Source organism: Sapajus apella, unplaced genomic scaffold (genome assembly GCF_009761245.1).
Source record: "Sapajus apella isolate SASKATOON/1434 unplaced genomic scaffold, GSC_monkey_1.0 scaffold14, whole genome shotgun sequence".
In the NCBI taxonomy this organism is placed as follows: domain Eukaryota; kingdom Metazoa; phylum Chordata; class Mammalia; order Primates; family Cebidae; genus Sapajus; species Sapajus apella.
In genome coordinates this window covers 31233816-31247307 of record NW_022436954.1, presented here as the reverse complement: position 1 = coordinate 31247307, position 13492 = coordinate 31233816, and the positions used below count along the sequence as shown (strand labels likewise).

Sequence of the window (13492 nt, the reverse complement as noted above, 5' to 3'; positions counted from 1 at the left end):
ACACTCAATTCTGCCAACGGATTTTCCTATTTATCTTTATCATGTTCAATTTTCCAACTTCTGATCATGTCTCTTTAAGTTTATCTACCACTTTCAAAGTTATTCATACATGTTTTTATTTTAATGGTACACTTGTGGCTAGTTGGAAAGCTATCGATTTATCTATAAAACAGATGACAGAAAGGTAGTCGTCAAGCTGATTTGGGTGGTTTGAAAAAGTGTATGTAAGTATGTGAGTGATATGTAATATATCACGTTAAGTTAAATATTACCTTTCATATATAAATGTATGTATATTTACATTGATATTCTTAACATTGTGAAAGAAACCAAATATAGTTGTTTAAGCTTATCTATAAGCTTAACTCAAATGAATGGCTTTTCCCCATTATACTTATCCTAACTCTTTTTAATGGACATGTGATATGCTAGTCTGTGTCCAAGCTCACCTACAATTTCTTTTCTCAAAAGACAAGGCACATCTGCCACCTGCTCTACTCCGTGTCCCAGCAACAACTGTCGAGCAGCATAAAGATTGATTATCAGTCAAAAACCATTGCACAACACCAGATTTTGGTGGGTTAAGCTTGCTGATCCAGCAAGAGATGGTGTGAAATTTTCAGGAGTGTGTGCCAACATTTTGGTGCTAAAAGAACAGCAGTGCATGTCACAGTGAAACACAGCCAAAGATATGCAGACAAAGCAGAGAAGTTTTTTGTTCTGGACTTGGCTTTTGAAAAGGATAAAAAAGAAAACAAAAAGTAGGAGGAAATTAGTTAGTACATTTAAAAATCATCCACCAAGCTCAGTCATGTGTGTGACATTATTATTTTAGGCATACATGTCCAGGAGATTTTCTTCTTAGCTTAGCTATAAATAATTTTTATATATCTCTTCTACAATACCATTATGAAAGGCAAGCATTTCTTAGTAATAACAATAATCAAAGATCTTAATGAAGCAATATTTACATATATATCTGAATATTTTTAAAGTCACAGAATAGTATTTGCCAACTAAGACTCATGTTTTTATATAAGCAAATGATTCCATGAATATAAAATTAAGGCAGCCAGCCGTATTTTAAACTTAAAGCAAAATGTGAAAAATATACAAGTCTACACGATCACATAGGTAATTTTCAATGAGCATTATAGCAACAAGTTTCTTTACAAGAACCAAATTATCTTATATTTTCTATTGAATTCAAGAAATTGCTCATTTCCTGAAGATCAAATATCATTAAAAAGATAGAAATCCTAGTACGATTTTATACAATAACATTAACAGAAGAAATATTTTCATCACCTCATCTGTAATGAACTCCAGAATTACTTTTCTTCTACTTATGCAATTACTGCCTAGACTTGCCTTTGATTCACTAGCTTTAGAGAAGTTGCAGAAAAAAATTACTTCTATTAAAGTATAAAAAGCATAGGAAAGTACAGCAGTTAGACATACAGAATTTTTATGGCAAAGTCCTTATTCCTCATGTTATTTAAATCCGATTACCATACATAGCACTTGATGTCAAACTCTGGCCACAACATGCTTGGGAGAATATTCTTAGAGAGTAGTGCTTTTATTTCACTCTTAAAATGTATTCCTTTCCACTGAAGAAAGAAAAATGCTATTTTTTTTTTTTAATTTTAGAAAATATCCACATTTCTGAAATGTTGGAAGCAATGAACTTTTTGGAAAACCTTAACTGAAAATGTGTGTAGGATTATATTTTAAGGTAAAAAATAAATAAGCTGGAATATTTATTATGCTAAATGTTACTAGGAGAATCATATGTATGTAAGAAATATATGTTCATTATTGGCCACATTTTCATAATTATGTTGATACCATCTGAAAAAAGATCAAAAGTGTAAATGAATAAATGATACTTGAAACTTTGAACTATTTTCTGAGAAAATAAGTCTAATGAATTATGTCTGTTGAGTGTCACAGAAATTAAACAGTAAATTCAATAATCTCTGATTTAATTTATTATATTTTCACCATTTAACCTCCTGCAGGCTCCCTAATGTCTATTCAGATCTATATTAAATTAAGCACCAATGCTAATGAAGGGCAATAAATGTGGCTGTCAGTGGATTTTTCTTTCATTAAGCACATTATCCTCTTACTGAGCTGTAAATGCGTAAACATTAGTTTTGTTAAACCATGCAAAAAAGACAGGATGAAAATCATTTTTTAATTGCGCCCCTTAAGCAATTTACTATGTATTGGGGTAGGGTCTTTTTAAAATCTTTTTTACCTTTAATTTTTTTGAATGGATCTAAAAAGGGCTCTCCCGTTGAAACATAAACATCGGCTTCATGGGGTATGTCTTCAGGTTTGAGGGCTTCCTTGCCGTCTGCCAAGAACACTCGTCTTGCAGCCATGTTCAGATCCAGCTTTTCTGTGCACTCTTTCAGCAGCTAGAAGAAAGGAAGAAGTAAGACAAAGTGATTTATGACAAAGAAAGTAATACATTTCCTTCAAAACAAAACGTTCTAATGATCAGAACAGAAACCCAACTGAGTCACTTGCCAAGTTTAGTCACTTGACCAATATAGTTATTTTCTAGCAGTTGAAAATATAGAAATAAAAGGTAAGTCACAGCATGAAGCATATCTAATTATTGACTAATTTTAATCTTTAAATGATCTGTCATTTTAATAATGCTACAAGATATAATGCCATTGTATTTGTTTAATTAAATACACTATATATTAAATTTGTTTAAAAAAAGGAGTAAAATGCCTATGGAATCTACATATATATAAGCAATCTGCAGATTCAGATTCTTAAAAAGCAAATATTAACAATAAGTTTATCATTTTTTATATTTTAAAGAGAGGAGGGAAAAAATATAGCACAGAAAACTTTGGAACAGTAGTTACCAAGGTGATTGTTGGCACAGTAACTTTGGCAAAGGCTGTTCTAGATCCATTTTTGTAAGCTGTTACTTTAATCACTCTTGGTTGAAGTTTGTGTCTTTGAGACAATCTCTGCCAATTCCTGGCTGACCAAAATTTTAAAGAAGAGAATTCTGCAACCCTGAAGAAAAAGAAAAACAAAGAAATTGACGCATGTAAAACTTTTAAATAAATTTTATCCTGGATTTTTTTAAACAGATATAAGCATTAAAGATTGTTCCTATGTATATAAGTATTCCCAACAAAACTTTTTATAGGATAAGATTGTTGTTAGAGAGTAACACTGTCACTATTTAAATATTCAAAAAAATTTAAAACGGTGTTTGCCAAAACTGCTTGTATAAAACATATATATCAGAATAAACAATTTTTTATCATTTTACTTATAAACCACAACACTCCTTTAAAAATATATATATATATAAAATATATAACTAAAAATTAAATATATGTTATGTTCTGATAGCAAAAAATAGTAATATAGTCTTAACATCATGAAACAGCAAATGGCTAAGATTCTACTCAAGTTTTCTTGTTGATCAAAGTTATTTAATATTTTGAAAAATGATTTGAAATTCAAAAAGATTTGATTTTAAAATTTTATTCAATTTTATACAATTAAAAGGTTAATTGTATTGCTCTCATTTCAAATTGTTTGGAAGTAGTAAAAGTGAAGATTTCTAAGTTTCATAGTTGGACAAAACTAATTTTGATCTTTATGATTTTTCTCAGCAAAAGTATGTGGTAAACTGACTAACACATCAAATTTTCTTCATAATTCTCTAACTAACCAAGTTAATTCATAATGACACAGAAGCAAAGTAAACATTTTAAAATAAAAATGTCACATAAATTAAAAACATAACATATCCACATATTAAAACACCTGAAAATAGTGAGATATTAGTTTCTTGGCTTTATTTTTGTTTTTGCCAATGTTTTCTTCTGTCTATGAACTCTTTTGTTAACAGTTTATGATAACAATCTTGATGTGAAAACATATTTACAAAACAGATTTATAATAATTTCGTTTTACTCTATTCTGTTTCAAACTATTGGTTAAATATCAAAAGAAAGCATTTTTATCTTTAAATAAGTATCGTGTAAGCAAAGAGATTTCATGATCCTAGCCTGATTCGGCTTCAAATATTCTTTTCAGCGTTTCTGATTACTCAGGTTGAAGTGTATCTCATATTTCCCATAGTGTAATTAACAACATTCTACTCCGGTGCTTTCAAAGAAAAAAACAAAAACAAAACAAAACCCTAGAGCTGTGTTATATTTTAATGTCTGAGATAGTCAATTGAAATATTATAAATTCTATTCAAAGGAAAGAACTTCAACAGTAGGTTAAAAAGAACAGAGAATAGCTTTGATTACCTCAATTGACCCACTGGAGCAGTGACAGGTCTGTTTCTCTTGGATGCTGATATAAAACAAGAATTGTTTTTACTGTTTGATTTGTAGCTATGTAGTTCTGATATTTCATCATGGCTGTGATCTGATGCTGTTTGATGTGCAGAGCAATCTTCAAGTCCTGACCCTTCTGATACTGCTGCTGAATGCACAAGTCTGTTGGGGCCAAACTGAGGCTGCAAATAATCATCAGTAGTTTTAATAACTACTTTTTCTTGGGATGACATAAACTCTCTGGAAGAAACAATGCATGGAAGAATACAATTAATTGATTTGTAATCATTTATTAACAAATACCACATAATAACAAATTGTATGCTATGTGCTACACAAAATACTACACACTTAGGCATTATTTTGTTTAATGCCTACAATATTCCTGGAAGTGTGTATTATTTTTATTCCCATTTTACAGATTTAAGAAATTGAGGCTCAGTGAGTTAATTAATTTGCCCAATGTCACATAATCAATAACTGTCAGGGTGGGAATTTGAACCCAAGCCTATCCTAAAACAAAACCCACATTCATAACCATTAAGCTTCATTGCTTTACTTAATTCAACCAAAAGGAAGCTTGCATAATGTTTAAAACAATTTAAGTAAAATTTTTTAATTCTTAGGTCCACTTTATTTCCTAATAATTAACACTCTGCTGTTAAAAAGATGTGGGTCCTATTCTAAAGAAACTTGCAAACAATCTCTCAATAGAGAATATATGTTAAATAAACTGAAACTGAGTAGGTATTAACTTTAAGATGAAAAGAATTCTTAAAGGCCATTTTAGAATGGGTGGGAATAAAGTTGGTAAAGGCTTCACAGCATCCCAGAGATTAGCATCACTAACTCATCTTGGTTTCTTCAGGACTGTCCTGGTCATTCATGGTCACACATTCCAGGAATTCCCTCAGTCTCAGGCAAGCTAGGACAGTTGGTCACCCTACTGGTATTTAGCCTGGAAGAGTAGTATTTGGATGAACTATGATATGTGAACGGGGGACCACATGACCTGGAATAATATATTAATCTATGTAGACACCAAGTTAGGAAGATGAATAGGTATAGAATGTACTGATATGATAAAAATAATATATGTTTCAACATATTTGCAAATATTGAGCTGTGTGATGACCAGGCATAGAGGATAGTCAGGTTCCATGTATTACTGTAATTGGAAGTATCTTTGCACAAAGCAAATCTCCTTCTTTCCAATTTGCTCATTCCTCAATAGTTATTGCATAATATAACCCCCCCCAACACACCCCCAATTGTAAATTAACATATGCTCAGTGTCAAAAGCTCAGCAGAGACAGCCTCTCCTCCAAATCTTTCACATCCACAAATGTCATTATAATCACAAGTATTTCTTCTGGCCTACTCTCTTTATGCTCACAAAAGAGTAAAATGGTCAATTATTTCCTTTGAAAAAATGAATGGTAGTCACATGTCACAGGGAAAATAGGTGTGTGTGTGTGTGTATGTGTGTGTGTGTGTGTGTGTGTGTTGATGCAGCAGACCAAGGAGAACTATGCCGGAATTCAAACAGTTGTATTCTGCTGTTGTTGTTTTCACATGCTTCTATCCAAGTCTCCCCTAGACTGGGTACAGTACTGGGGAGAGGAGTGGCCTTCCCTATACTCATAAGTTCCAACCAGGTTCAAAACTGTGGCAAACAGAGCCTTGAAAGGGTCTTTGAACTCTAGCTCTGGGAAAGGTGGGACATCCCTTCAGGCCACCTAAGTTACTCAGATTTTGGTAACAGTGGTGAGTGATGGCTTATGGTAGCAGTTATTTCAAACTGGCAGTGTTTCTGCAGTAACAGTAATGGAGCTTCACATGGTCATCAAGCTCTTCAACCTGAGGGAAGAAGAGTAAACAGCCAAGGGAAAGAATCACAGCTCTCATATAGTTCCCAGTTCCCAATAAAGTTACTTGAAGAGAAGATTCCCATATTTTTTTAAATGGAATTCCTTACTTAAAAGCAGAATAATGTGTCATTTTTAATGAAGTATTTTGTTCATTGTGAAATTTTTTTTTTTTTTTTGAGACGGAGTTTCACTCATGTTACCCAGGCTGGAGTGCAATGGCGCGATCTCGGCTCACCGCAACCTCCGCCTCCTGGGTTCAGGCAATTCTGCCTCAGCCTCCTGAGTAGCTGGGATTACAGGCACGCACCACCATACCCAGCTAATGTTTTGTATTTTTAGTAGAGACGGGGTTTCACCATGTTGACCAGGATGGTCTCGATCTCTTGACCTCGTGATCCACCCACCTCGGCCTCCCAAAGTGCTGGGATTACAGGCTTGAGCCACCGCGCCCGGCCCATTGTGAAATATTCTTATAAATTTGCTAATGAGTTTAATATAATAATACATTATTCCACCACCACAAGGCAAAAGGTTTTTATTTTTTCATATTCTGAAGTTTTAATCATGTTATATCCTCAACCCTATTGCCTTCTGACTTCACTGTTTTATAACAGTATTTTATAATATTATTCATGTTGCTCTATGCTCTTTTAGGGATTTTGCTGGAATGTAATATTTTATCAACTATATTGATAGAGCCCTCTTCTACCTAGCTATGCATATGTTATGTATCATTTTTGTCACACACATCTTGCTGGTCTTCTGGTAACAGCACTTGCATTATTTCAGGAATGCAAATTCTTCCAAATTCCACATGATTCTGATCAGGTTAGGACAATAGATTATAGGAGATAGGAGATTTACCCAGTGAATGGTAGAAATAACTACATTTAAATATATGGCTCAACTATATATTTATTTATTATCTGGTTTTCTCTAGTAATTTATATTTAAAAGTGGGAGAAGGGTTAGTTTTTCATATTAAAGAGTTAATATTGCTGGGCACTGTGGCAATGCCTATAATCCCAGCACTTTGGGAGGCCAAGGCAGGCAGATCACCTGAGGTCAGGAGTTCGAGATCAGCTTTGTGAACATACAAAATATACAAAAATTAGCCCAGCATGGTGGCAGATGCCTGTAATCACAGATACTTTGGAGGCTGAGGCAGGAGAATCACTTGAACCTGGGAGGCGGAGGTTGCATTGAGCCCAGATCTCACCACTGCACACTCCAGCCTGCATAGCGGAGCAAGACTCCATGTCAAAAAAAAAAAAGTTAATATTATTCATCTACTATAAATAGTCTTCAGCTTTGATTTGTTTTACAACATTGATGACAGATTTTCAGTATTTTTTTTTTTTTTGAGACAGCGTCTCACTCTGTTACCCAGGCTAGAGTGCAGCGGCGCAATCTCAGCTCACTGCAACCTCTGCCTCCCAGGTTCAAGCGATTCTCCTGCCTCAGCCTCTCGAGTAGCTGGGACTACAGGCATGTACCACCACATCCAGCTAATTTTTTTGTATTTTTAGTAAGAGACAGAGTTTCACTATGCTAGCCATGATGGTCTCCACCTCTTGACCTCATGACCCGCCTGCCTCAGCCTCCCAAAGTGCTGGAATTACAGGCGTGAGCCACCGCACCCGGCCTCAGTAGTTCTTACAAACTCTCAAACTCACCTTTTTAATAACAATTGACATGTGTTTCATAGCTGTTAGGTGTTAGAGAGGATGATCACATACCCTTGCAAAGCCAACTTGTCCCACATGAGAATTAAACCCACATAGTCAGTTTACAAAATTGGTGCTGGAAATAAGGGTGTTAGGTTCATTTAGCTTTGAAGAAACAGAGAGGCACACTTAGGCTTCAAGTGATAAGGCTTATTATGAAGATACATAGAAAGTTAAAAAAGTAAATAAAACCACTTCTGCAGGGCACAAAGAGAGCTGGAAGGCCATTCATGGCTAAGGATACACTAGTGACTTAATTTGAGTAGACTCCATGGGTTTTGACTCAGCACCTCCTATCTCCTTCTGTGTTGACCTGCCTCTTCTTCATACATCATTATTGTCTGATTTACCTCTAACCTCCTCCTCTTCCTCATGCCTTCTGCTAACTTTCTCTATGTGTCTCCTCATTTCTATGCTAAATTGCTTCCTTCAGTCTCTGTCTACTATATGACTTACATTCAAATTCCTCAAAGAGTTTAATTTCATCACTACCCAGGATAGGACACCCCTGTTGGGTAGAATTCTTATGCCAGGCAATCTTATGCTACTGACAAGCCTGCATATGAGAAAGTACCTATCAGTGGCCCAGCTAGAGATAGGACAGCAGGATACACCCTGGAGGTACACAAGAGGTAGGGTAGTATGGGCTCTCAGTGCCTCCCAAACAAGGAAAACATAATTGGCAGGGGACTTGCATTGTCTGTCTGGTATACTAAGATGAGTAGAGACACTATATATTGATTGATTTTAAAAGTATTCACTAAAATACATAATATAATTTAAATTTCTGCCAGAAGTGTTTCAATGTAACAACTGCTGAAATAGTGCTCTGATTCTTGTGATTATTTTAACATTAGTCATTCATTTCTAATCACAGACAACTATAAGAATATAGTACCATGATTGCAGACCCAGTCTCTGGACCATCTGGCTCAATAGTCTATTGTCAATGTTGCCCCAAAGGGATGTGGGTCAAAAGGAAGGATCACATTCCTTGACAGTCCTAAAGACAGCAATCTTGAGGGTGAAGAATTTAACATAAACAACTGCCAGCATGATAACCTGATCATCATATTACAGGACTTTATTACATCCTCAAAATCCACCCCATTTATTTCTGAGAGTCCTCAAAGTGGTACATTATAAATTTCTAAAAGTATCTCCTACATCCCTATAAAAATATGTTGGTATATTTAGATGACCCCATCATCTTAGCCCAAAACCTCCTTAAACTGAAAAGCAATTTCAGCAAAGTCTCAGGATACAAAATCAATGGGCAGAAATCACAAGCATTCCTATACACCAATAACAGACTTAAAAAGAGCCAAATCAAAAGTGAACTCCCATTCACAATTGCTACAAAGAGAATAAAATACCTAGGAACACAACTAACAAAGAATGTAAAGGACCTCTTCAAGGAGACCTACAAGCCACTGCTCAACGAAATAAGAGAAGACAAACAAACAGATGGAGAAACATTCCATTCTCATGGTTAGGAAGAATCAATATTGTGAAAATGGCCATATTGCCCAAAGTAATTTATAGATTCAATGCTATCCCCATTAAGCTACCAATGATCTTCTTTTTTTTTTTTTTTGAGACGGAGTTTCGCTCTTGTTATCCAGGCTGGAGTGCAATGGTGAGATCTCGGCTCACCGCAACCTCCACCTCCTGGGTTCAAGCTATTCTCCTGCCTCAGTCTCCCGAATAGCTGGGACTACAGGCATGCGCCACCATGCCCAGCTAATTTTTGTATTTTTAAATAGAGACAGGGTTTCACCATGTTGACCAGGATGGTCTCGATCTCTTGACCTTGTGATCTGCCCGCCTCAGCCTCCCAAAGTGCAGGGATTATAGGCGTGAGCCACCAAACCAGGCCTGATCTTCTTCACAGAACTGGAAAAAACCACCTTAAACTTCATATGGAACCAAAAGAGAGCCCGAAGAGCCAAGACAATATTAAGCAAAAAGAAGAGAGGTGGGGGCATCAGGCTACCTGACTTCAAACTATACTACAAAGCTACAGTAATCAAAACAGCACAGTACTGGTACCAAAACAGAGATATAGACCAATGGAACAGAACAGATGCCTCAGAGGCAATGCCACACATCTACAACCATCCGATCTTTGACAAACGTGATGAAAACATGCAATGGGGAAAGGATTCTCTGTTTAATAAATGGTATGGTGAAAACTGGCTAGCCATGTGCAGAAAGCAGAAACTGGACCCCTTCCTGACACCTTACACCCAAATTAACTCCAGATGGACTAAAGATTTAAACATAAGACCTAACACCATAAAAACCCTAGAAGAAAACCTAGGCAAAACCATTCAGAACATAGGCATAGGCAAGGACTTCACGACTAAAACACCAAAAGCATTGGCAACAAAAGCCAAAATAGACAAATAAGATTTCATTAAACTCCAGAGCTTCTGTACAGCAAAAGAAACAATCATTTGAGTGAATCGGCAACCAACAGAATAGGAAAAAATTTTTGCAATCTACCCATCTGACAAAGGGCAAATATCCAGAATCTACAAAGAATTAAAACAGATTTACGAGAAAAAATCAAACAAACCCATTCAAAAGTGGGTGAAGGACATGAACAGGCACTTTTCAAAAGAAGACATATAGGAGGCCAACAAACATATGACAAAAATGCTTATCCTCACTGGTCATTAGAGAAATGCAAATCAAAACCACATTGAGATACCAACTCATGCCAGTTAGAATGACGATCATTAAAAAATCTGGAGACAACAGGTTGGGGAGAGATAATATGGGGAGAAACGCTAGATATAGGTAATGGAGGGATGGAGGCAGCAAACCATCTTGCCCTGTATGTGCCTATGCAACAATCCTGCATGATGTGCACATGTACCCCAGAACCTAAAGTACAATAAAAAAAAAGTTGGTATGAGTCACAGCTGTTTCCACTCTTTTTCCTCACTGCCTCTTTGCTGCCACTGCATGTCACAAGAACAATGAGGTCCATGCCAAGGTGATAACTCAGAGTGTTCACAAAGACTCCAGTGCTTGTGGCCAGAACAGTCCAGTATAGGAATAATGATAAGAAATACCTCTCCAACCCTGTCCTAGTAAGTCACCTAAACTCTGAAGCAGCTCAACTTGTGTGTAGAGCCCCAAGGAGTCTTTGAACGGTTCCATCAGCTTTGGCCCTTACTTGCCCAATTACAGGGACTCTCATCCAGGCCAGGCAAGTTATAAATTGTATATCATGCCCTCCATATTGATAATGATAGTAACATTACTAATAGCTAATGCCTATATAGCATTTGTGCCAGTCACTGTTCTAAGCACTTTATATATATTTATCATTTAATTCTCACAACAGCCCTATATTATTATTCCTCTTTTATAGATGAGTAAACCAAGGACTTACGGTGTTTGAACTTATATCTACAATCTTACTATGATAGTTAATTTTATGTATCAACTTGACTAGGCAATAGGATGTCCATATATTTGAGGAAGCATTATTTCTGGGTGTGTCTGTGAGGATGTTTCCAGAAGAGATTAGCATTTGAACTGGTAGATCAAGTAAAGCAGATGGCCCTCCCCAGGACAAGTGGGCATCATTCAATCTGTTGAGGGCCTGATTAAACCAAAAAGGCAAAGAAGGTTGGAATCTGGCTGCCTCTGCCTTACTGCTTCAGCTGGGACAATAATCTTCTCCTGTTCTGGTCACTCTTGTTTCTCAGGCCTTCAGACTCAGATTGGAAACTACACCAAAACTCCTCTGTCTCTCAGGCCTCTGAACCACACCACTGGTTTTCCTGGGTCTCCAGCTTGTAGATGGCTAATCATGGGACTTCACAGCCTCCAGAATCGAGTGACCCAATATCATAGCCTATATACATATATATATATGTGATATATATAAAAAATATGCAGTATATGGGCTGGGCATGGTGGCTTATGCTTATAATCCCAGCACTTTGGGAAGCTGAGGTGAGAGGATTGCTTGAAATAGGGAGTTCGAGATCAGCCTGGGCAACATAGCGAGACCTCATCTCTAAAAAAAATTACAATAAATCTTAAAATCAAATAAAATTTTTAAAGTATAAATTTCAAAATAAAATAAAGTATTATAACCTATTGGTTCTGTTTCTCTGGAGAACCCTAATATATTTGCTATTTGTTTTCTGTTTTACCCATGTGTTCTATGTTCCTTTTCACTTCTTTCTTATCTTTGTTTAGATTAAAAAATAATTTTCTATTATTTCATTTCCCCTCCTATTAGGTTATACATTATACATTTAACTTTATTTTTTACTGGTTGCACTACCCATTACAATATGAATCCTTGTCCTATTAAATTTTAACATAATTACTTACTCATTATTTTCTAGATAGTGCAAAACCTTAAAACACATTATATCTGTTTATCATTGCTTCCTAGGGCTGATGAACAATAACTTTATTCCCATTTTCATGAATAGATGCATCTGTCTTTCAGGGGTCCTGACATCATGCAGGGAGCTCAGCTCCAAAATCTTCCTGGCATGAGCTTGAGATTTTGCATGCTGTCCTTCCTGTGCTTCTTGAGAACGATTAATTATATACATTTTACATTATAATTTCTTTTAAGATCTACATTTTTTAAATCTACATAAGACCTATACAGCTATCATTTCTAAAATTCAGTATGATTGTTTTGCTGAATTCTGTCTTTTTCAACTGATACTCAATTTAATTTAGTGCTGTGATCACTTTCATTTATTGGCCTATATGTAGTCTCCATGAACAGGTATAGTTCCTTTCCATGTGGATTCCTAAACCAATTGTTATAGAAAATGGTCTTTTGACCTGGAACCAACCCAAATGCCCATCGATGGTAGACTGGGCAGGGAAAATGTGGCACATATACACCATGGAATATTATGCAGCCATCAAAAATGATGAGTTTGTGTCCTTTGTAGAGACATGGATGAACCTGGAAACCATCAAACTGCCACAAGAACAGAAAAGCAAACGCTGCATGTTCTCACTCATAGGCGGGTGTTGAACAATGAGAACACATGGACATAGGGAGGGGAGCATCACACACTGGGGTCCATTGGAGTGAAATAGGGGAGGGTCAGCGGGGGGTGGGGAGTTGGGGAGAGATAGCATGGGGAGAAATGCCAGATATAGGTGAAGGGGAGGAAGGCAGCAAATCACACTGCCATGTGTGTACCTATGCAACAATCTTGCATGTTCTTCAAATGTACCCCAAAACCTAAAATGCAATTAAAAAAAAAAAAGGAAATGGTCTTTTGTCCAAAAACAAAACAGAAAAACACCTCACCTTCTCCTCACATACTATTAAGATTTTCTATAATATTCTGGAACCTGGGCTAGTTTTATAACATAGATTTTCTTTTTAATATGTCTATGTCAGTCTGATCATCTTGTCCTGGAAGTGTATATGGAGATGGCAAATTTTCCATTACACCTGTAAATAACTCACATATAAACAGACAAAGTAGCTCCTTTTTCAGTATGATTTCTATGCCAACCCCATATGAAGGAATGTGTCTCCTCCCTG

General features: G+C 36.1%; 1 protein-coding gene across 3 annotated transcripts in view; it reads right to left on the bottom strand.

The window, feature by feature from the left end:
* LOC116555169 (doublecortin domain-containing protein 1-like) overlaps nucleotides 1-13492 on the bottom strand; it is a 122669-nt gene that overhangs the window by 68076 nt on the left and 41101 nt on the right. For all 3 annotated transcript variants that reach the window (XM_032283660.1, XM_032283661.1, XM_032283662.1), the window contains 3 exons: nucleotides 4311-4580; nucleotides 2895-3051; nucleotides 2267-2429 (listed from right to left, as the gene is read on the bottom strand). In XM_032283660.1, coding sequence (XP_032139551.1) covers nucleotides 2267-2429; nucleotides 2895-3051; nucleotides 4311-4580 — 590 coding nt within the window. The remainder of the gene's footprint in view (nucleotides 1-2266; nucleotides 2430-2894; nucleotides 3052-4310; nucleotides 4581-13492) is intronic.